At 53.8% G+C, this 21,708-nt stretch overlaps 1 protein-coding gene across 5 annotated transcripts in view; it reads left to right on the top strand.

The window, feature by feature from the left end:
• Positions 1 to 21,467, top strand: part of SYNE3 (spectrin repeat containing nuclear envelope family member 3) — a 93,658-nt gene extending 72,191 nt beyond the window's left edge. Inside the window, exons 9-18 of one of the 5 annotated variants that reach the window (XM_039884147.1) lie at positions 1,450 to 1,632; positions 2,578 to 2,721; positions 3,743 to 3,877; positions 6,976 to 7,137; positions 7,317 to 7,489; positions 7,927 to 8,056; positions 9,436 to 9,597; positions 11,110 to 11,259; positions 12,224 to 12,262; positions 20,853 to 21,467. In XM_039884147.1, the coding sequence (XP_039740081.1) occupies positions 1,450 to 1,632; positions 2,578 to 2,721; positions 3,743 to 3,877; positions 6,976 to 7,137; positions 7,317 to 7,489; positions 7,927 to 8,056; positions 9,436 to 9,597; positions 11,110 to 11,259; positions 12,224 to 12,262; positions 20,853 to 21,059 (1,485 nt within the window). In that variant the 3' untranslated portion in view covers positions 21,060 to 21,467. The other 4 variants (XM_039884146.1, XM_039884148.1, XM_039884144.1 and 1 more) reach the window with 4 other exon arrangements.
• Positions 21,468 to 21,708: the final 241 nt, after the last annotated feature.

Here is a 21,708-nt window from a genome sequence, read left to right as displayed (position 1 = left end):
CTGAGAAGAGCTGTCTTTTGCTGTGTACTCATTGCGGGTCTCGCACTGTGTTAACTGCTTTGGAGGCATCATCTCATTTAACCCCATGAGCTGGGGTGTGACTACTCCTATTTTACAGATGAGGAAACTGAGGTGTCTCAGCTAGTACATAATCCAACTCATGATCAGACTCCTCAGCCAGACTTCTTGACCTCGGTGATAATGTGTCTGGGTTTGGTGAAAAGGGTGTGAAGGTGACTCCTACCTAAAGAGTCACCTGTGGCCAATCGCAAAGCACATGCCCTCATTCGCAAGTTATGTGGATCCGGCTGCGTCAGCCATGCTTATGTCACCCTTCCTCCGGGGACTCCCTCTGCCCTTCCAGGGCTGTCGTCAGTACCGCCTCCTCTGAGGAGCCTTCTCGGATTTTCCCAACCAGCAGTGTCCACCTCTGTCTTGAACACCCACAGCACTCAGTTGAAACTTTGCTTAGGAAAACAATCACTGTCTGCCTTGGACTGCAGTTACCTACCTGGGTTGGGGTCTTTGTTCTTCCCCTCCCAGCCCCATGACTAGCTCAGGATCTCAGAAACCTCATCAGGGAAAAAATGGAAGGACTCTAGCCAGCTGACGACAAAAGGCCTGGCCTCCGGGATCCTGGGCCCTCAGTTAGAGAAATGAAGTACTTATTCTGAACAACGGGGTAATTAGCAGGAGCCTGAGGCTTGCCACAGCGCTTTGGGGCAGGAGGAGTGAGTATAGGCCGTGAATGTGGTCAGGGCAGGCTTCCTGGAGGAAGTGGGTCCTGGCTGTGCAGAATTCAAGCTGTGTGGGAGCAGGTGCCATTACGAAGAGGCTTCAGAGTCCCCTTTCGGTTCCCTCCTCACCTGGCGAGCTCCTACACATCATGACTCCCTTCAGGCGCCACCTCCTCTGGGGAGCCTTCCTGAATTCCCACCGACTGTGCTGCCATAGGCCCTTAGGCCCCTCGGAATGTCCCAAACACCACCTGGGGAATAGCCCACTGTGTTGGTGAAGGGGAATCGCCGAGTAGAAGATCAAGCTGGTTTGATTTGGGTTCAGCTACAGTGGGGACAGTTGATTCTGGGGGCAGCTAAGGGGCAGCAGGTGGTCTGGAGCTGCCGTGGTCCAGGTGAGCAAGGCTGAGGGTGCACCAAGGTCAGTGGGAGTGGGGATGGAGAGGAGATGGGTTTCGGAGACACGAAGATGGTGGAATTCTTGCCCAGGCTTGGATGATGAGAGGATGTGGGCGGGGCAAGAGAGGAATCCAGTAACCCTGGAATTCAGGGTTCCCGTGAGCCTGCTTCCTTTTACATCTGCCGCTTCCTCAGAACCCCGCTCCGAGGCCTCCTAGCAGCTGCGACAGCACAGGCGTGCCCCTGGCACCGGTTCCAAGCTTCGTCCTGCCCTGTCCTGCTCCGCGGTTCATGGAGGCCTTGTCTCCCACAGGCGGCCCTGGCAGAAAGCACCCTCCTAAAACAGCAACTGACTCTGCTGCAGCTGAAGAAAGACCTGCTGAGTAGCATCTTCGGCCAGGACAGAGCCGCAGCCCTCCTGGAGCAGGTGGCGAGCTCTGTGAAGGACAGAGACCTGCTACACAACGGCCTTCTGCGAAGGAAAAGCAAACTGCAGGTGAGCCCCTCAGGCCGTCCACCCGGCACTAGGGCTCAGCCAGAGAACTGGGCCGCCCCCTGGGGAAGGGTCGGGGAGAGGGCAGCCCTGCGTTCTGATCTGGGCTCCACCAGGGCCAGGGTGTGATCTTGGCCACATACTTTTGCCCCCACAGTCTTGGGCTTCTTGTCTATAAACTGGGTAGGATTATTGTGCAGTCTTTCTAATCTAGTCTTCTGGCCACCTGTCTGCCCACTGCCTCTGCCCCCACATCCCCTCTCTACACTGAAGTCACTGAACTGTCTTCCACAGAAAGCCGGGGCATGTCAAATAAGAAAATGCAGAGAAAATATGTACGCTTTTAACCGCCAGAGCTGGAAGCTATTATATCAGGGACACATTTCTAAGCAATTATGCCAAATCGAAGCTGTAACATGGCATGTTGCGGACAGTTTATTCTCTATGTAACAAATGTTTGCTGAGCATCTGATGATAGTGATGATGATGATGATGATGTTGATGATGATGATGATAATGATGGCTGTGGTCTCTGGGGCACCACGGGGGTGGGGGTGTAGGCACCTGCTGAGAGCTTCACATCCGTGGTCTCACTAATCCAAGGAGCAAACATTCTCCAGTTTGCGGGACAGATAGTCTCTGTTGCAGCCCCTCAACTCTGCCACTGTAGCATGAAAGCCACTGGATATGAGTGGGCGTGGCTATGTTCCAATAAAACTTTATTTACAAAAACAGGCCTCTGGTAGGATTTGGGATGTGTGGCACAAGACGTTGTTTGCCAACCTCTATTCAGAACAACTGTTACATGACTCTGAGGAGGGGTGTCCAACCCCCTCGAGGGCTCTGGGAAGGCTTCCTGGAGGAGGTGACAGAGGAGGCTGGAGAAAGAGCAGTTGGATTTTGAGGAAAGCTCTTAAAATCTGTCTGCTGCTCATTCTGTGTCTACAGAGCTTGCTCACTCAGTACAAAGACTTTGGCACTGCTTTTGAGCCCCTGAAGAGGAAGCTCTGGGACCTCCAGGCCAGGACCCAGGCGGAGAATGTGCTTCAGCGTGACCTTCCTGGGAAGCAGGCACAGCTTTCAAGGTTGCAGGTGAGGGATCCGTGGGGCCCAAGGCGCCTCTGCTCAGGTGCCCAGCTCTCCCTTGTCAGCAGTAACCGGCAGAGCAGCAGCTGCCCCAGCCGGAGACTTAGACCCCCACTTGGGGTCTGATCCTTTGTCTCGGTTGAATTTCTGCCGATGAGCTGATGGTTTCCGCCCTCAGCAGGGACGTCAGCACCTCCACACAGCTGATTCTCAAGCCCGATAAATGATAAGCTTTCCTTTTGCTTACCCCACAGTTCCGAAGTCTAACATCGGTGTTTGTTTTTAAAGTTGCTTTGCGAAGTGTTTCTAATGAGTCCGGAGGCCTTCACTTAAATAAACCTATTTGGGAATTAAGAATAAATGCTTTAAAACACGTGTACATAGGCAGATCATCGATGATTGCTGGCCCGATGAGGAGCTTGCTGGTTTTTAAAATGCATGTGATACAGTTCTGTGTCGTGGACTGTCCGCCCCAGAGCAGGGAGCGCCCGTCACTGTCACTGTATCTGCTGGCATCTCCCCCACGAGTTTCCAGGAAACACGGCTCCACCCAGTGAGGCCCATTGACCTGGGTGAGACGTAAAGTCTAGATGAGTTCATTTAATTCTGTTTAATAAGTCACCAGCTAGTGGTCCCGAAATTGAGGCAGGGGGAGCAGAGTGGGGACATAGGGATCACTGTCCCATCTTCAGCTTGGAGAGTGTTCTTTGGGAGACATTAAAAGTGGGGCAATTTGGGCTTTAAAACTGAAGCTGGGGTGTGATTCTCCATAACGGGAGGCGGTCATCAAGTGAGAGTCCAGAGGTGTTTGTCCCCCGGTTTATTTTTGTGGCGTCTCAGAATATTTTTGTCTCATTTGAAAAATTCTCACCAGCCCTGTGAGTGGGACCACCAGACGCCCACGCAGTGTAGCCTGTGGGGTCAGGGAGCCCCACCATCCTGGACCCTCCCGATGTCTCCCGCCCTGAGCAGCATCCACGGTGAGAGGCAGAAAGGGCGCCCCCACTTATTCCCTCCTCTGCTGCAGGTGCTGCAGGAGGAAGGGCTGGACCTGGGGGTGCAGATGGAGGCCGTCAGGCCTCTCATCCAGGGGAACCCCAACCACCAGCACAAAATGGACCAGCTTTCTGCCCACTGCCAGGCCCTGCAAAGGTCTCTGGAGGTAAGGGGCCAGCGGAGGGCCTGTGCCTTGACAGACACCGGGCCCTGCAATCTGACCCTCCTGGAGCCTTTCTCCTCTTTTTTTCCTTCATTCCTTCCAACTCTTCCTTCCTTCCTTCCTCGTTCACTCAGCAGATGATTATTGAGCGCCTCCTGTCTGCCAGGTGGTGTTCTGGGCCCTAAGGACCAAGACAGCATGAACAAAATAGCCAAGACCCCTGCTCTCCCTGGGTTCCATTCTAGTGCATAGATGGACAATGAGTCAGCCGCCAACAAGTAAATATACAATTCCACATGTGCCAGGTGCCACAGAACAGCATGGACGGCTCGGACCCCGACTAAAGCCCAGTGGGCAGCAGGCGCCCGCCCTTCGAGTTCGCTGCCTCAGCTCGGGGCTGGAAGTTGGGTCCTGGTGGCCTTGAGCCTCGTCTGCAGTGCCCTCTAGTGGCCACCTGGATTTTTTCTGGTGCCCATATAGGGTTGGTTCCCTTTTGAGCAGTGGGAATGGAAATTGAGGGTCCTTCAAAATTCCCCTGAGGACCAGTTGAAATGCAGGCTCCAGGCCCCACCCTGACACTGACTCAGATGGAGGCCTCGGTCTGCACGTGTAACAGGTGCCGAAGGAGGGCAAAGCCAGCTCCCAGGCAGCCTCGCCTCAAGAAAACTCAGTCGAAGCAGGCTTCCCTTCTCTACGGGACCCTGCGTGCTCTATTTAATCATAAATAGTCTTAACATCTCCTTTGCAGACCTGAAATTCATAGATAGTATAAATACCCGCACCATTTAAAAATTTAATATAATGCCCTTTCTATAGCAGAAAAGAGAAATAAAAGGAAAATAATCATTCGAAATAATGTCTTTCACTACGTCAGTTATCCAGGATGGCCACACCAAAGATAGGAGGTGGTCGCAACGTCCCCCCTCTACATGACAGCCTCAAATGCCTCCAGTGACGAGATTTTCTGAGATGAGATCAGCCCTGGGTGACGTCTCGGTCAAGCCAGAGTGCAGTCTTCCATCAGGTTACAGAATAGTTGCATTCCTGGAAAGTTAGCAAGTTTATTAAGACTGCAAAAATCTCTGTGTTTGTATGTTAACTGGAGTAAGCGTCTAAGCTGGGGCCTCAATCAACAGGATTTTCACCGTGTGGATATCGGTAGGGCATGAGAAAGCCCTGTGGGAGGGGGCAGTTCTGTGCTGTGGACTGTCTGCCCCGGAGCAGGGTGCGCCCGTCCCTGTCACTGTATCTGCTGGCCTCTCCCCCACCCTGTCATCACAGCAACCAAAACCCCCCATGAGTTTCCAGGAAACACGGCTCCACCCAGATAAGCCATTGATCTGGGTGAGATATAAAGTCTAGATGAGTTTAATTCTATTTAATAAATCACCAGCTAGTGGTCCGGAAGTTGAGGCTGAGAGAGCGAGTGGGGGCATAGGGATCACTGTCCCACCCTCCGAGTGCCGCAGAATGCACAGAAGCAGCAAACATCAGCTTTAATGTCTACACCCAATGACGAGCCAGATTGACCATTCGATAACGTGAAGAAGCGTTAACTGACCATCACCGGGGGCTGTGAAACGGATGTTCCGATCCCATCACACAGCATGATTGTTTGATGCTGCTTTAAAGAAGTATCGCCCGTCTCATTATTTTGATACCCAGTGCTTTTTAAGTGTAATAAGTTTTAATAGGCCCTTCCCCCACAGGCCAGGTGATCTTCCTGCCCGCCTGGCAGGGGGCAAGTACCCCACTAAGCAAGGGAGGCCATGGAAGGCATTGGGTCTGATGTCGGTGCACAGGAGATGGGAGGAGACCGTGGTAGTGAGCGAGCAGGGAGGCGAAGCTGTATCGTTTTTCAGGCCCTTGTCAATGGTTCGTCGAGGACAGGTGCGGTATCCCCTCTCTGTGCCCCAGCCCCTGGTGGGCCTGTTGTCCAGTGGCGTCAGCCAGTGTCTGGCATGCAGGGAGGCATGGCCTTTGGTGACCCAGCAGACAGTGACGAGGACAAGCCAGGGAGGACAGACCCTGAGGTCTGATTGGCCTGTGGTGAGCTGAGAGGGAGGGTCCCAAGCTGGGTGACCAGGAGGATGGAGAATGTCAACTGTGGGATCCTGAGCCCACTTTTCATGGAGACAGAGAAGAACAAGGCACCAGACTCAGAGCCGAGCAATGACTGGTCCAGGGAAGGGGTCAATTTAAAAAACTTTTTACCAAAGTATAATCATATGTAGAGAAGTGAACCTGTAAGTGTGCAGCTTGATAAATTTTTGAAAACTGAACACATGTCACCAGCAGCCAGATCATGACACAGACACCGGCAACCCCTCCAAAGGCCCTCATGCTCCTACAGTCACTGCCCACCACTCCTGACAGCTGAAGGTAACCTGACCTGGAACTTGGAACAGCATAGATTGGGTTTGCCTGGTTCTATATGTTATTTAAGTTGAATCAGACAAAACGTTTTCTTTTGCGTGTGGCTTCCAGCCGCCATGATGGTTGTAAATCCATCCATAATGTTGCCTTAGATTGTTGTGTAGATTGCTCATTCTCGCTGCTACAAAATATTTCACTAGATGATAATACCCCAGCCTATTTTCCCATTCTGCTGTTGATAGGCACTTGGGTAGTTTCTGGTTTGGAACTATTACAGGCGACCCCACACGCCTGCCTTTTGATGAAGATGTGTTTGCATTTGATGGGTGCGCGCCCGGTGGGGAAGTGGTCGTGTCACAGGGAGGCCCGTGTTCGGTTTTAGTACTTAGCGACCTACAGTTTCCCAAGTAGTTGAGCCAGTTTTCACCCACACCGGTGGCAGACAAGAGCCCCGATTGCCCCCAGCCTCCTCCGGACTTGGTACTTTCCCTAAAAGTAAGACAGGCATAGAGGCTCTTTACACTGAGTCGGCCTTTCCGGGGGGACATTCCTCGCACTGTGCAAAAGGGAGGACCAGCATCTCTCGCTCTGCTGGGCAGGGAGCCCTGGGAGCTATCTCGTGTTGGGGTCCGGGCAGGTCTAGGGGTCCTGAAGGGTTGGAGTGGCCCAGGGTCTCACTTCGGCCAGTGCTCAGGGCACCCTGGGCCCCCGGGGCTGTGTTGCAGGACCTCGTGGACAGGGGCCGGGAAAGCGTTCAGGAACATTACACCTTCAGCCACGAGCTGCTGGAGATGCAGCAGTGGGTCGCCTTGGTCACTCAGAAGCTGGAGTCACACCAGAGGGACACAGGCCCATGGGATACCCAGTCCCAAGAGGCCAACATCGAGGTAAAAGGGCTTTCCCTACAGAGGTGCTGTACTCCAAAAGCAGGCTTGAGAGACTGAAGTTCCCACACTGGGGAGCAGAGACCCCCTGCCCGGGAGAGCTCAGTGTGTGTGTGTGTGTGTGTGTGTGTGTGTGTGTGTGTGTGTGTGTGTGTGTGTGTGTGTGTGTGTGTGTCCTGCAGAAGCTACTGGCTGAATTCCCGGAGAAGGAGGCCCAGCTGCCCTTGATCGAAGCGCACGGCTGGCTGGTGATGGAGAAGAGCCATCCAGAAGGGGCCGCTGTGGTCCGAGGGGAGCTGGCGGAGCTGATGGAGTCGTGGCGGGCCCTGAGGCTGCTGGAGGACAGCCTGCTGAGGTGAGGGCGCCTCCTGGCTCTGAGCCTGGTCTCCGACAGCACCCCCTCGCATTGGGGGCGGGAGGAGCTCAGGGGCACCGTGGAACAGATGGCGGGGTTCTGCCGTGTGCCGGGCCTGGCTCCTGGGCCCGAGGGCATCTCCGATCTGGGCGGGTTGGCATCGCAGCACAGGCAGTAGGAGCAGGGAAACGTCTCCGCTTGGGGGTCGCCCTCACCTGCATCAGCGTCGTGTGCCTGAACGGCGGCGAGATGGGTTTCGAGCAGGAAGCCAGAAACGCATGTGCCTTGGAGACCTGCTAACAACGCCGAAGGCTAGGCGCGGACTTGGGAAAACCGAAAGTGGCCTCGCACCACGAGATGCCCCCATTCTACTTCTCCCGTCACCTGATGAGTCCCCACCATGTCCCCACACTGACTGGGCTGTTCTGTCTTCTCAGCCTCATCAGAAACTGGCAGCTGCAGAGGCCGGAAGTGGATTCAGAGAAGCAAATGGTTTTCACCAACAACATCCCAAAGACTGGATTTCTCATCACCCCCACGGATCCTATTTCCAGGCGTCGCCGTCAGGTGAGTCTGTCCAGTGGGGCTTCCAGGAGGGGCCGGGTGAGCCTGCCCTGCTGGGCATGAGTGTTCCCTGTGCCACTGAACAGAGGGACTCAGAGACCCCAGACCCAGGCCTCAGGGGAAGGTCCCGGCGTCCCTTGGGCAGACAAACCCTCGCCCCTCAGAAACATGGACTCCTGCGGGGAGAAGTTCAGGGTTGAAAGCTTCCTGCTGACCCCAGATGGCAGACAGAGATCAAACAAGATGGATACTTTGTGGGCACGTGTGCCGAAAGTTGTATTTTGTAAAAAGAACCTAACTACATTGTATCATTCATCCAACCACCCACCTCCCCGACTGCCTCTAAAAGAAGGAAGCACATTGAAAAGAAATTCCTTCCTTGTTCAAAGACAGCATGTCACTTCATCCATTGTTCCAGTGGTCTTTCATTTCCCCGCCCGAAAGGCCCTTACGGAGTGTTGCTGTGTTCTAAGGACCGTGCTTGGAGCTGGCCTACAGCTGTGAATAAAACAGAAACACTTGCAGCCAGCAGAGAATCTAGAATCTGGTGCAGAACCTTTCGTATTGTGACATGTGCCCCGATCATATTAAAGTGCAGATTCTGATGTGGAGGTCTGGGGCCGAGCCCGGGAGTCTGCATTTCTACAAGCCCCTGCCGCTGGGCCTCGGGGCACGTTTTAAGGGATGAGGAAGGAGGAACCGCAGGCAATTAAATAAGGGTTTACAGAAAGCGTGACACGCCATGGCAGAGGGGCCACATGCTATGGGAGCCTGCTGCAGAGTGACCGGGACCCCGTTCTCGGGTAGGGAAGCTTTCCTGGGAGAAAGGAAATCCTCACGGCCGAGTGGGAGTCAAGGAGAGGCGCAGAGGGGGTGCGATCCATGCAGGGGAGACTATGTGCAAAGACCCCAGGCAGAGAGACAAGGGCCAGGACGTGTCCATGGGCTCGGGCTCAGCCCACGGGGCTGCGGAGCCGGGCAAAGCCAGAAGCTGAGGCTCTCAGGCCACGTCGAGGGGTGTGAGAAGCCACCAGCGTGTATGAGTGAGGGCTCCACTGAACAGACTTGCATGCCAGATAGATCGCTGTGCAGCTGGAAAGGGACAAACGTGGCCAGAAGACAACCACTGTCATAACCATCCCGGTAAGGGATGAAGGTGACTGCCACTGGGAGACCAGGGAGGGGACAGTGGCACGTGTCCCTGCTCTCTAAATTCAGCCACGTTGCGTAGAGACGTTCTTTGTCCCCTCGGGCCTCTCTCATCTTTTTCTGGGCATCCTCATCCCCACCCCTCTGCCTCAGGTGGAATTCCCAGGACAGGGGGTCAGTGGGCTGTTTTTGCCTCTGACACTTTGACCATGCTATGCTGTGCATCCCAGCAGGCAAATCTGCTCCAAGAAGCAGGAGGCAGCTATGAAGATTTCTTCCAGCTCCTGAGGAATTTTGAGCAGTGGCTGCAGGTGGAAAATTCGAAGCTGGTTAGAATCATCGCAATGAAAACTGCCACAGCCAATGGCTTGAGGACCAGAGAAACGAAGCTGCAGGTTTGTTCCCAAAGAAAGGCCCCTTTCCAGAGGGTTGGGACCGTAGGTGTGTTTGCCCCCAGGGAGGTCTTCAAAAGAAGCAGAGCAAACATAGCTCGTGAGTTGTTCTTGCTTGTATATAAAATAATGGCTTTTAAACTTTTTTGGTTCAAATATTTTAGAAGAACTTTAGAAAACTTATTCATGCATTCAGCCTACTTCTATTTTCCCCAACTGGGAAAAATCTCACCACTAATCACAGCTCTTGTATCGGTTAGCTCTCACTGTGTAACGAGCCATCCCAACAATTTGCGGTGTCAAACAGCAACCATTTATGCAACGCGTGATTCTGAAGGTTGGCAATTTTGGCTGATCTCAGCCGGGCAATCTGTCTATCACGAATCTTTCTCCTTCACCCCCACGTCTGATTAGTCACCAAGCCCTCCTGGATTCCACCTCCGGGATGTTTTGTTTCTGTCCCCTCTCACGGCCACTGTCGTAATGTAGGCACTTACCACTTTTGACTTTGATTATGGAGGCTTCGGAGTCTCAGCTAAAGGGGAAATGGTTTATCAGAGTTTCCACCTCTGCAGGGCCCAGACTTCGCCCTTTGTCTCCCTAGCCCTGTGAGGCTGCCAAAAGCATGGTCTGTTTCACAACTGTTTTTTCCAGACTGGCCAGTGTCCTACAGGTACAGCAGGCCTGGACGCTGGGCTCACTTCGCTGGGTTTCGTCCTTGCCCTGGTTTTAGCCTGATGCACCTCACTCTTTTGTTAACTCTTTGATGCCTTTTAAATCTTTTTACTGCTTTGTCCTCAGTGAGAGGTTCGGCACAATTGCCCAGTTGACCGTGACCGGGAAGTCCTCCCTGCCCACCTCCTACCCCATCCTGGGTCACTCATTTCCTGCCACCGCTGCCCGACTCCAGCCACATCAGAGATGACTTGCAGTTCCCCGAGTGAACCCTCCTTGCCTTGATCTCACATTTAAGGGATTCTGAGAAGCTAAGCAGCTTACCCCTTAGCACACAGCAGAGGCAGGCTGTGGGCAGAGCCGGGATCCAGAGCCAGCCGTTAACCCCCACATCACACTGCTTCTCAGGAGTCCTGAGGATAAAAGATGCCATCCTGGGGGAACACGATATGATATTTTGATTTAAAAAAAAAATCTGCCAGGTCCCAACATCACTCTGCCAGGCTTACACATACCCATAGGAGCATGTTCAATGATGGCAGCTTTTATAACGATGATAATTCTTACTCCAAGCCCTCTGGAGGGCTTGGATCTAGAATGCCAGAGTTGGAAGTCACTGTGGAGGTCAGCAGTGTAGCAGCCCCTGCCATGCAGGAGTCCCTTCCGTGACATTCCAGAGAGCCATCGCCTGGCCTTGGCTTGAATTTGTGTAGCTGGGGTTCTCTCTTTATAGGCACTGCCGGCTCCCCGCTCCCCTCGAGCAGGAATTTGGTCGGCTCCTCCTCACCAGCCAGGTGGGGCCATTTGAGAGGTGCACATGACACTGCCTTTTTCCCACAGGACCTGGAGGCTCGGGTACCAGAAGGTCAGCATCTCTTCGAGAACCTTCTTCGTCTTGGGCCAGCAAGGGACACCTCAGATGAGCTGGAGGATCTGCGTTACCGGTGGATGCTGTACAAGTCCAAACTCAAGGATGCCAGCTGCCTGCTGGTAGGTGCTAAGGATGTCCAGGTCCCAGGCCTGGGGGATGGGATGATGGGAAACACAGGTGGGCCCACCTCAGCACCAGGCTGAGGTGGCCGCTCAAAGACAGGGAAACTCCTGGGTCCTAGGTACTTGACATGCAAGATGTCATCCAGCCCTCCCGCCACCCTGCGAGGCTGGAGCTCTAGTCACGACAGCGGTGACCATCGTAGTAAGCGCTGGAGGAGCGCATGGCTACCTGTTCAGTCCTCACAGCAGCCTTCTGCCAGAGTCGCTGTATCTGCAGTCCCCAGATGGCGAGCTGCGACTCCGAGAAGCCGAACTCGTCCAAGGTGCCAGAACGAGTCAGCAGCCGAGCCAGCGCTAAAACACACCCCACTGTTGGAGGCATAATAGAGGGACCTGGCCCACCTCCTCCACTAACTCTGTGACTTTGAGCAAGCGTCCTCTGTGCCCCCTCGTGAAAAACAATAACGATAGCTAAACTAATAATAATAGCCTTTATTAATGCTATGCCATCATAACAACCCTATAAAGGGAACACTGATAGTATTCCCTGAGAACCCACGAGGATGCTGAGGCATGGAGCTTTGTCCAGGAAGAGGGGTGGTTGCCTCCAAGGGCCCTTGTTTGCCCTCAGACCCCAGACACCGGGGCTCTGGCGCTCCGGCTTCGCTGGCCCCGCAATGGCCGTGTCGGCCACTAGATGTCAGCCCGGCCCCAGCCAGGTGGCCGTGCCCTGCTGTCTCGGCCCAGGTCTTCCCAGACTGAGTCCCACCTGGGCCCGAGGCGGGTTAAAAAGCTCATTAAATTGAATCACCTGCTGGTTCAGCCTGTCCAGATGACCAGAAGTTTTAAAGAAACTCTCCCCTGACAAAATGAATATTCCATTACAGGCTCTGTTGGGATTTAAGTTTCACTCACTTAACTTTTTTCCCTCCCCTTTCCCTCTCCTTCCCTAAAATAACAGACACAGAATTCTCCAGAGGAGCCGGCTGAATTCCAAAAGGTATGGTGTCTGCCATCTGCTGCACACAGCTAGAGGGCAGGGCGTCTGGAGGGTTGGTGGCCTGCGACTCTGGGGCGGGACGCCTAGGCTTTCTAGAAGGTTCTGAGAGGTCTGTGGAATCGGGTCTGGGCTGCACTGGGCTGGGCCCCGGGTCCTCGCTGTCAGGAAGCCTGAGGGGTTGTGCGCAGAGTGTTTTTTTCAGCTGCGACAGGCACGTGACAGAGGGGGGAGACCCTAGAAATTTTTATCTGAAACCATGACAAGATGAAGAGTTAACAGAGATGCCCTTGATGATTATGCTGTGACAACGGGTGTAAACCAGGGCCGTCCCAGGGGACCCGGACCACGTGGCCACCCACGTGGTAGAGGGTGGGTGTGTGGGGCTCACGGACGGAAGAGCAAAGGGCGCTGTGCCTTTCATGTTCTACCAGGCAGGTGTTTCCACTTTGGCCCCCTGGGACTTGCCCAGAGCCACTCTGGTGGGGCTTGCAGGCCAAAACAGTAACAGCAGCGGTCATGATAATTATGAGAAATGAGTATTATTACGCTAGACGCTACACACTGACCATCCACTGTGTGCCTGGAACTGTGCGAAATCGTGGTTAGGGGGTTTGTTTCCTTTAACCGTCTCGTTGACACCCCAGGGCGTTATCACCTCCTTTTGTAACCGGGGAAACCTAGATGTGGCAAGCTGGAGTGGCTTGTTCAGTGAGGCTCCTCCGGCTTGGTCTCTGGCCCCTGACGCCACATTGGAGCCCACATCTTAACCTTTCACACATGGCTCGGGGAAAGCACCCCTGGGCCTGGCGGGTCTCCCTGCTTCTGGGAAAGCCCCGTGTAAGTTCACGTCCCCAGTGCCACCTTTTCCAAGGGAATACACTTGTTTTGCCCATAACTGACAGGAGCCTCCAGCATGCTCTGCTCCAAAGCGCTCTGGGTCTCACCCCCACCCCCCAATTTAGAATAACAAAGAGCTTCCTCATGAAATAGGGAGAAGCATCGAGGAGGGCAGGGTGGCCACACAGTTCAGCCCCGTGGCTCCTGGTGGGACGTGGGGGACCCAGGGCTAGGCATCTGGGCTGCCTCTAGCTCCCACACTTTACGCCCTGCACTGGTTGGGAGCCCCCATCTGTGCATCTCCCAGGCCAGAGTCCACAGGGAGCCATGTCTGGGTCCCCCTGGTGCCTAGCACATAGTAAGTGCTCACAGAATATTTCTCAGGAGGGAGACACTGGGCTGGCTGACACTAGCCGTCCCGTGCAGACTCAGGTTCCCAGCAACTTATCATCGGGTTAACGTGGAGAGTTCACAGCCCGGTGTTTACTGGCTGTCTCCCCATTCGTTCGTTCATTCATTCATTCCACAAATATTTACCGAGCCCTGACTTTGTGCCAAGCACTGTTGCAGGCATTTGGGATACATCGGTGGACGCAAGAGCAAAGCCCTGCCCTGGTAGACCCTGCCTCTCGGCTGAGGGGAGAGAGGGATGGGGGAGAGGGCCACTTGTCTAGCTGGCCTTGCTGAGCGCGGTGGCGAGGCTCTGGGTCAGGGAGCTCCGAGGGCAGCAGAGGCTTGGGGTTTCACAGCTGCAGGCTTTATCTTATCTATGGCTGGCAGTTGGGTAATTTCATGGGATATGCAAAGCAGGCGGGCTCTAAATGGCTAAACTATCTGCTTCTTCAGGCTCTATTTAAAACAATTGGATGTGTGAACATTTGAGATGGGTGCTGGCTGGCTTTTGAGCTAATGGGTCTAAACTCACTGTGAAGAAGCAACTCAGAGACCAATAAACAGAGGCCAAACTAGACCCATTGATATGATAGTTCGTTTAAGCACAGATTGCTGTGTGCCACCCCCAGAGTCTTCGGTTCATTAGGTCTGGGACAGCCCAAGAATCTGCATGTCTAGCAGGTTCCCAGGTGACGCTTATGCTGCTGGCCTTTGAGAACCACTGCTTTATGCTCTGTATTCAAATTTGGGATCCACCATTAGTGTGTGTGGTCGTTGATGAGTCACTTAGCCACGGTTTTCCAGTGAGTGAAATGAAGGTCCACCAAGCTAACAGTGGATGAGTTCTTGTAACACCCAGCACATAGTAGGTTCTTAATCACCATGTAAATGTGGAGCCTGGAGACTTCTGTGGACACAGCCCCTGCTTCCCTTTCTGAAAAAAAAAGGGGAGAGTAGTGACACTTCTGTGGGGGGCAGTCCCCCCTTCGGTTGGTTCTGGCGTTGTCTTTGCTGGTTGGGGTGTGTGCATGCGTGTTATAGGGGTGTGTGTGCATACGTGCACACGCACATGCAGGCCTGACAGGTAGAAAATAGGTACTGTCTTCAGAGGTTGTAATCTTGCCAACTTACAAACATTTCATATATTATTTTTATTCCAAAGGAAAGGAGAAAAAAATTTTCCCAAAGCTAATTATTTATGAGCAGTCGGTTCTGCATGCTTTTTTTCTCTCTGTGCACTAAGTCACTGAAGGCTCCAACTATGTCAAGAGCTTCAGCCTGCTTATTTATATAAACAGAGTAATTAAGATTTATTAAATTTGCAGCTGCCTACACACTCACCAGCTCAGTGCCACGAGATGTTTGCCTGCAGCGTTCAGACGCATGAAATATAATTGCTTTTCAAGTTGCAATTGGGCCGTGAGTCAACTAAATTCCTGTACTGGCCCAGGGAGGTGGTGCCGTCCTACCTGACACAGACCGTTAGCTGAGGAACAGATTGGCCAGTGTTTCTGTTTGCCCGGGTGAACGAGGGCAGGGCCCGTGTGCCAGCGTGCAGGAGTGGAGAGCAAACACGTCTCGTGTTTGTAGTGTCCCCTGGCCTCTGGGATGTATGTTCCGATGCTCGGCAGCCTACAGGTGGCATTTTATTTACTTGACCGTATTTCATAGGTTTTAAGACTCACGTTCATAACATTTTCACGTCTCTGGAATTGGGGCATCTCATTGCAGTGAGGTCCTTCCGGTGAGGATGTGAATTGGCTGCTCCCCCAGGACGCCACCCACCTGAGATTTCTTTGCATGAAACTCTCTGCTCGCGAGTGGTGTTTTGTTTTGTTTCCTTTTAGGCCATGCTGACTGGGACGGCCAACCTCTGGGGGCTCCAGCACGTGGTTTAAATTCTCAGGGAAACGTTTTGTTTCTTGCCCTCCACCCAGTGCCAAGATGAGACCTAGGATCTCCTTGCTTCCCTCTTCTGTTGCGTGGGATTTGTCCTTGACTCCGTGACACTGCAGGTGCAGCCCCTCGGCGCCCCAGCGTGATGTGGGGTCAGATGCTCCATCTTGGTTGCTGGGTTTTTTTTTTCCTTTCTTTCTTAGTGGTGTGTAAGATAACGGTGCACCTCACAACCAGCGTCTTAGATCGGATGCAGTGCTGTAATACCAAATCTCGAAGCATCCGTGAGTTTTCCACGTTCAGTAATTACTTTCTCTCCCACTATGGTTTTTTGAAATGATCCCTACTGTGTGCTGGGCACCGTGCTGAAACACCCACGTGCCTGGTCTTCGTCGCTCACAACCGCCTTCTTTTTCTTAGTGGAAGGAGAGCGGCCCCTTGGCAATAGGCCAGATCGGGGCAGGGACAGGGATACAAAGGGGGCGTCGCTTGCCTTTCTCCCCCTGTGACTTATTATTCACTGTCAAACTCTGGGGACAAGGTCAAATCTGGCTCTTTCTTGGGCAAAGTCCTGGCCTTCTCTGTGCTGTCTTCTGACTTTCAAAAGGAGAGAGCCTGTGTCCTTATTGGGAGACCCACGACGTCAGTATGCCCCCAGCACTGCTGATGCTGAGTCTGACCACATGGCCAGGGAGGGTGGCGGCTGCTGGATTTCTCCCCTGCAGAGCTATCATTTCTCTTGTAACCACCGGGCGCTCCGTGCAGCACTGATAGAGACGCTGGCAACGCAGCGTCTCTTTCTTAAGTGGTCGTGACCTCAGAGTCTCTAGGGCCTCGTTTCCTCTCGCGAATCACTTTCCCCCGGGCAGTTCCTTCCACCACTATGGCTCTGTCCTCTGACTCTAGGCCTGTCACTGTCGCTGGTTCATCTTCAGTCCGAGTCTCTTATTCTAGCTTCCGTCCCTCGGTCCGACGGCCTGCTAGACGTGTGCTGGGGAGTCCCACTGACCCCTCAGACGCGGCAGGTCTAACGCTGACCTCACTGTATTCCCCGCCCCTAACCGAACGCCGCCCGGTCCCCATGTCCGTGAAAAGTATCATGACCCCCCGGTTTCCCAAACAGGATGCCTCAAGGTCATCCTGGACTCTCATGGACCTTGACCTAGTCCCAGGCTCAGAGCCTGTTCATGGATGGACCTCAGATGAGGAAAGATGAGGCAGGGGCGAGTTGGGGAGTACACCTCGTGCCCCAGACATCTGCTCCTGGATGAGGGACTTTTCTCGTTTGAGTAATGGCGAAGTCATCCCTCCCTTCGATCGTTTCAACCGGGGGCATTTCCCACCAATTAAAGAATCAGCCTCCAAGAGGCCAGCTCAGGCGGTCCCATCTCCTGCGCCTCTCCGGACCAACCTTGCGTTCTGGAAAAATACAGTTCTATGGCCTGACCATCATGTGCAAAGCCACCCCACTGAGGAGGTAGGAGGAACCTGGCCCCGGCCCAGCCACTGCCATGCTGTCCCTGGGCGGGAACTATCCGGAGCCTCTGAGCTCTCATGGGAAGTGCACCTTGGGCTGGAACGCAGAGTTTCGGCACCAAGACCTTAGGGAGACGCTAGTGGGCAGGGCCTGGCCGGGGGACCTGGATGCCTGACGCCTCCGTGGGGCAGACGGGGAAAGGCAGTGGGCCCCGGACATTCTGGACATTGTTGTCTGGAGACAATCCCAGGGGGAGGAAGCCAGTCAGCACGCAGCGGGTCGGTCTGTCAGAGGGACCTCCGGGGACTGGGTTTAATGGGGGCACTGGGGCCGGCCCATCTTGAATTGCCACAGAAAAGCCGGCACCTGTCCGTCACCTCGAGCTTTTGGTGCTGGCCTGGAAGCATCGCTGTGGTGGGGATTGAGACCCAGCCAGCTCCGGGAGAGCCCCTCAAACTCCCAGTGGTGACAGAGCACGGCGTCCCCCTCGGGGCCTGGGGCGGCATGCGACCGGCTCCAGTAGTTTCAGGCTGACTGACGGCGGGGGCCCAGGGCGACTCTGTTGTGTAGTAGTTTCTTCTGAGAAACGCCACATGGGGTGTGGACAGAGCCTGGCCGTGGAGGGAGACTGGTGAGTTGAGCTGTCTGTTGACCTTGGGCTAGTTCCTTTGCCACAGGCTCGGTTTCTTTCTCTGTGGAACGGGCGTGGGGAGGCCCACCCCACAGAGCTGTGCAGCAGCCCGGGAAGCTGAGTGAGGGGATGCGCCGAGCTCAGGGCTGGGGGAGGAAGGGGGCGTGTCCGGTGCGTTCAGGAATGAGCGCGCCCACGTGCTCTGGGAACCAGCCCGGCGGGGAGAACAGTTCACGGACAGTGGTCAGTCTGCGTGGTCACGCCACGGGCACCAGGGCGAGAGCAGACGGCCTGATGCGCAGGACGACGGGACGGAGCCTTTTCTTCCCGATTTCAGTCAGTCAGCAAATATTTATCGAGCGCCGCTGGGGCTACAGCGATGAGCAACGCTAACGCAGACCCCGCCTCCGAGGTGTCAAGGGGAATGCAAACTGGAATTGGAAGTCCCAAGGAAAAGTCGGGGCGCCATGAGAAGGTGCGATGGGGCTTGTGCTGGTCGGCGGGTAACCGGAGGAAGCAGCTCGCAGCTGAGATTAGAGTGATCAGTGGGAGCCAAGCAGGTGCATTGGAGGAAGGGGAAACGAGAGTCCCAGACAGCAGAGACAGCACGCGCAAAGGCCCTGTGGCAGGAGGAGTGAGGGCCTCGAGGAGCCAAGAGATGGCATTTAAGGCGGGCGGTGCTTTTCTCTCTGACGGGGCTGGAGAGGTCGGTGGTGCCTGATCGCCAGCATCCAGTGGACGGGGAAGCTTGTGGGGCTAACAGGAGCCGCCCGTCTTTCCCAGCGTCCGTCAGTCAGCGGAGGAAAGAAATGAGCATTTATTTAGTGCCGACTATAACTTTGGTAGGTAGGCATCATTCTCCCTTTGGCCCGACAGATAAAGGAACCGAGGCTCTGCGAGGTTAAATGGCCTCTCCTAGGTCACATCCCCTTTCATCAATGGCAGAAGCTTAGGGCACACGTACTGTGATAAACTCATCTTCCTGAACTCCTCGAAGCTCCAGATTCTCAGGTTCATGTGAGATCTCGAAGGACTCCCGAGTATGTAATTACCCTACCAAACATCTCCACTATTATGTGCTCCGAACCCCCTGCTTCCCTACCCTAAGGATGGGGGAGCTTATCACTTCCAGAGGAAGCCTCTTCTCTCTTTGCATAGTTCTAACCGGGTAGAACACAGGTAGTACTTTCTGTGGGGAAACTGAGGCACGTAGAAGTTCCCAGATCTGGGAAGAGCCGAGATTGTCAATTTCTTTGCTGGCTTCTTAAAAGGTAGTTCCTGACTATTCGTGAGCGTGTGTTTGTGTTGTCATTTGAGAATCATATTGAAATGTGCCTTTTTTTAAAAGAACATTTTAGAATTCAGGTCCCTCAAAGGGAGGATCTGAGCTCTAAGTAAACAGCCACTGAGTGGGCAGAAGGAGTCCTTTGAAAAAGACCACCCTGTTAATACTTCTTAATGCAAACACACTTTAGACCTTCAAAAATGTTTTCCCACGAGGATCACCGCCAAGACACAACTCTTCACTTCAATAAGCTAAGAGTTAGATCTGAGAATAGAGAAGCAAACAGAAACAGAACACTTGTAAATAGTTTCTCCATTTGCGAGACCATTAATCACAGGTTCTCAGTTGTGGTATAAACCCAAGCTAGGGAGGGCTGACAGCATGTTGTCTCACCCTCTTTTCCCGTTCCCAGATAGATTCGAGGTTGGGAATTAGGCCAAGTCAACATGAAATGTCAAGGAGTCAAGTTAGACCCCCATAGACTGAGGCAGCCCTACGTGAGCCGAATGGGTGGGCAAGAGCATGCGCTCGGCTCCTATAGGGTGGTGGGTGACCCAGCCCAGTGGCTGTGGGAAGAGCCTCCTCCTCTGTAAACTCATCATCAAACAACTTATCCCTCTGTAGTCACTGCTGAAATAAATGCAGCCAGCAGTCTTTCTCTATTCTGTGGATTATCAAAGTCTGTTTTTACAAAATCAGCGTCTAAGGACTTTAATGAACAAGAAGAATATTGGAGGCTGGAGGCATGAGGGCCAGTATCATCAATCTGGAAAAGACAGTTGGGGCAGGAGAGTGGGCGGATGACTGAGATCTGAGAAATAGAGAGCCTGGGGTGCCCAGGTCAGAACCTCCCAGGAACATCATCACCATCGTCGTCATCATCACCATCATCACCGTCATCATCACCATCACCATCATCATCCCCACCATCATCATCCTCATTTCCAGCACCATCGTCGATGCCATCACGACCATTATCATCCCTTGGCTGTAATTTTTGGTGCCCTGGAAAGGGAACATTTTGTTCATCAGGGAGCCAGCTGACATTATTCTACAGTAATTGTACTGTTAATAAGAGCTTATTTACTTTTCAATTGGTGTGTGCATATACTTTGGTTTGAGTCCTCACCATAACCTGGCAAATGGGAGGTAGGTGTGAATTCCTCTTCTGCAGAGGAAACAGAGGCGGGCTCAGAGAGGCCGTGGACTCGCCCAAGTCACAGAGCTAGTGTGTGACGGAATCGGCATGGACCCTAGTCAGCCAGGTTCCTGAGGGCGAGGTCCACCTGGACCAGGCTGCATCGTGACAGTGGGGGCCTCCCCTGTCCCGAGCAGCCAGCTCTTAGCCCCGTCCTCTCATGAAGCCACAACCCAGCCAGTCGCTCTAGAATTTAGAAAGCGTCCTTTGGCTGTTTTCATGAACAATGCAGTAAAGAAGTCCATTAGGCATTTGGACTCGTGAGACTGGCCTTCAAGTGGTAATGATGGTGTTGACGGTGAGGATGGTGACATAGGAGCAAGAGGAGGCAGAGGAGGAGGAAATGGTGCTGAAGAACGTGAGGACGAACGCGGCGGTGGCGACGATGACGCTGATGCAGATAAGGGGGGAATCGGTAGTGACCATGATTTCGATAATGATGATATTGATGATGCATGATAATAATGGCAGACGTTCCGAGTACCTACCATGCGCCAGGCCCTGTCCCATTTACTCCTCACAACTCTCGCCAGGTAGGCACTGTTATTACTCTATCTATCTATAGATGAGAAATTTGAAGTTTAGAGAAGCTGAGTGACTTTCTCAGAATTTATACCCAGGCCTCTTAACGACCAGGCAAAGATTTACGGAGTGACTGGCAGAGCCTGTGACTCTATTTTTCCCTTCCTTTCATGGCTTGAATGTTTTGAGAAACTACCAAGATATTTGTTTCTGGCAGAAAACATCACAGCTGGGAAGACGGGGACCTGTGCGGTCAGATAGGCAGCCCGGAGCCCGGGCGTCCCCCCGCCCCCTGCCCTGTCCCTGGCTCAGAGCCTCGAGCCCGCTCACACTCCTGCTTTGGTTCTGCAGACGCGGCGGCGGAGGCGGCAGGGGCCGCGTGACCTCCTGCGGAGGGTGTGCTGCGTGGCGCTCCCCCTGCAGATGCTGCTGCTGCTGCTCCTGCTGCTGCTGCTCCTGCTCCCCGTGGGGAACGAGGGCCGCCACTGCGCCCTGGCCAACAACCTCGCCAGCTCCTTCACGCTCATGCTCCGCTACAACGGCCCGCCGCCCACCTAGCCCACTGCAAGCGCACAGGTGTCTGTCTGCTCCAGCCCTCCGTCCGCCCTGGGCTCCTCCCGAGGACCCGGGGAAACCGGAATCGGGCAGGCCGGGCTGGCAGAGCTGCCCCAGTGTAAATACTGTATCAATGTTCCCAGCCAAAAAACTTCTTTTTATACCGTGTTGTCTGCGTCTATTTATACTACGTGTGGACTCTGTGTGACCAGGGAATGATGTATAGAATTTTTATACGCTCTGTATGTAAATGCTCAGGATGTATCGTTTCAGATATGGCATCTATTTGTAATTGGGAAAAAGTCGCTATTTTGTGGCCTTCATACTATGGCCTCCGGGTCAGCCCTGGAAAGCAGGAACAGTAACGCGTCCCTTGTATGGCAACCTCTTCTCCAGAAGCCACCCCCCAACCCGGACGTTCGTGGAAAGCCCCCCGAGCTGTCAGCACAGAAGAGCCCCCCAGGCCCCCACTCGGTGCCCAGCGACTCTCGTTTTAGGCACAATGAGAACAAACATCTTTGTCTCGTTTTGAAAACGACAGCAGATGACATGCTATGGATCAGAAGCAGAAACCGTGACAATCCGAGGCAGGCCCGGTGACGGTGCTGAAAAGTGACAAGCGGGGAAGTGACGTGAAGGGAAGAACTGCAAA

This window comes from Pteropus medius, unplaced genomic scaffold (assembly GCF_902729225.1).
Source record: "Pteropus medius unplaced genomic scaffold, Ma_sr-lr_union100, whole genome shotgun sequence".
Classification (NCBI taxonomy): Eukaryota; Metazoa; Chordata; class Mammalia; order Chiroptera; family Pteropodidae; genus Pteropus; species Pteropus medius.
Note: the sequence above shows the minus strand (reverse complement) of the source record. Positions and strands in the feature narration are given on the sequence as shown.